Here is a 327-nt window from a genome sequence, read left to right as displayed (position 1 = left end):
TCCCGCACCGCTCTTAAACGCGGAACGAACAGAGAGTGGAGAGGATGGCGAGAGCAGAGGGTCATACGGTATGTAAGTAGAGGGGAGTCTCGTAACCATAAGCTACCGAGCTTACGGGGCCGAAATGCTGGGGCGAAAAGATGAAGGAGCAGTAGATGGGAATCGCNGACGATGACGACAAGCCGCGCCACGCGAGNGAACCCCGGCGAGACGAGCGGCCGCGCCCGAGCCCAGCCAGACGCACCCGACACGCGAGCGGCGCGAAACAACACACGCGCGCGGGCGAGCGCCCGCAAACCGGCGGGGCGAACNCCAAGAAAGACCCCC

General features: G+C 64.2%; 1 protein-coding gene across 1 annotated transcript in view; it reads right to left on the bottom strand.

Moving 5' to 3' along the window:
- Positions 1–111: 111 nt before the first annotated feature.
- Chro.40408 (hypothetical protein) overlaps positions 112–327 on the bottom strand; it is a 933-nt gene continuing 717 nt past the window's right edge. Inside the window, one exon of the mRNA XM_660438.1 lies at positions 112–327. This exon is cut by the window's right edge and continues 717 nt beyond it. Coding sequence (XP_665530.1) covers positions 112–327 — 216 coding nt within the window.

This window comes from Cryptosporidium hominis (assembly GCF_000006425.1).
Source record: "Cryptosporidium hominis TU502 chromosome 4 CHRO014141, whole genome shotgun sequence".
Lineage (NCBI taxonomy): Eukaryota > Apicomplexa > Conoidasida > Eucoccidiorida > Cryptosporidiidae > Cryptosporidium > Cryptosporidium hominis.
The sequence above is the reverse complement of the archived record's forward strand: the minus strand, read 5'-3'. Positions and strand labels throughout refer to the sequence as shown.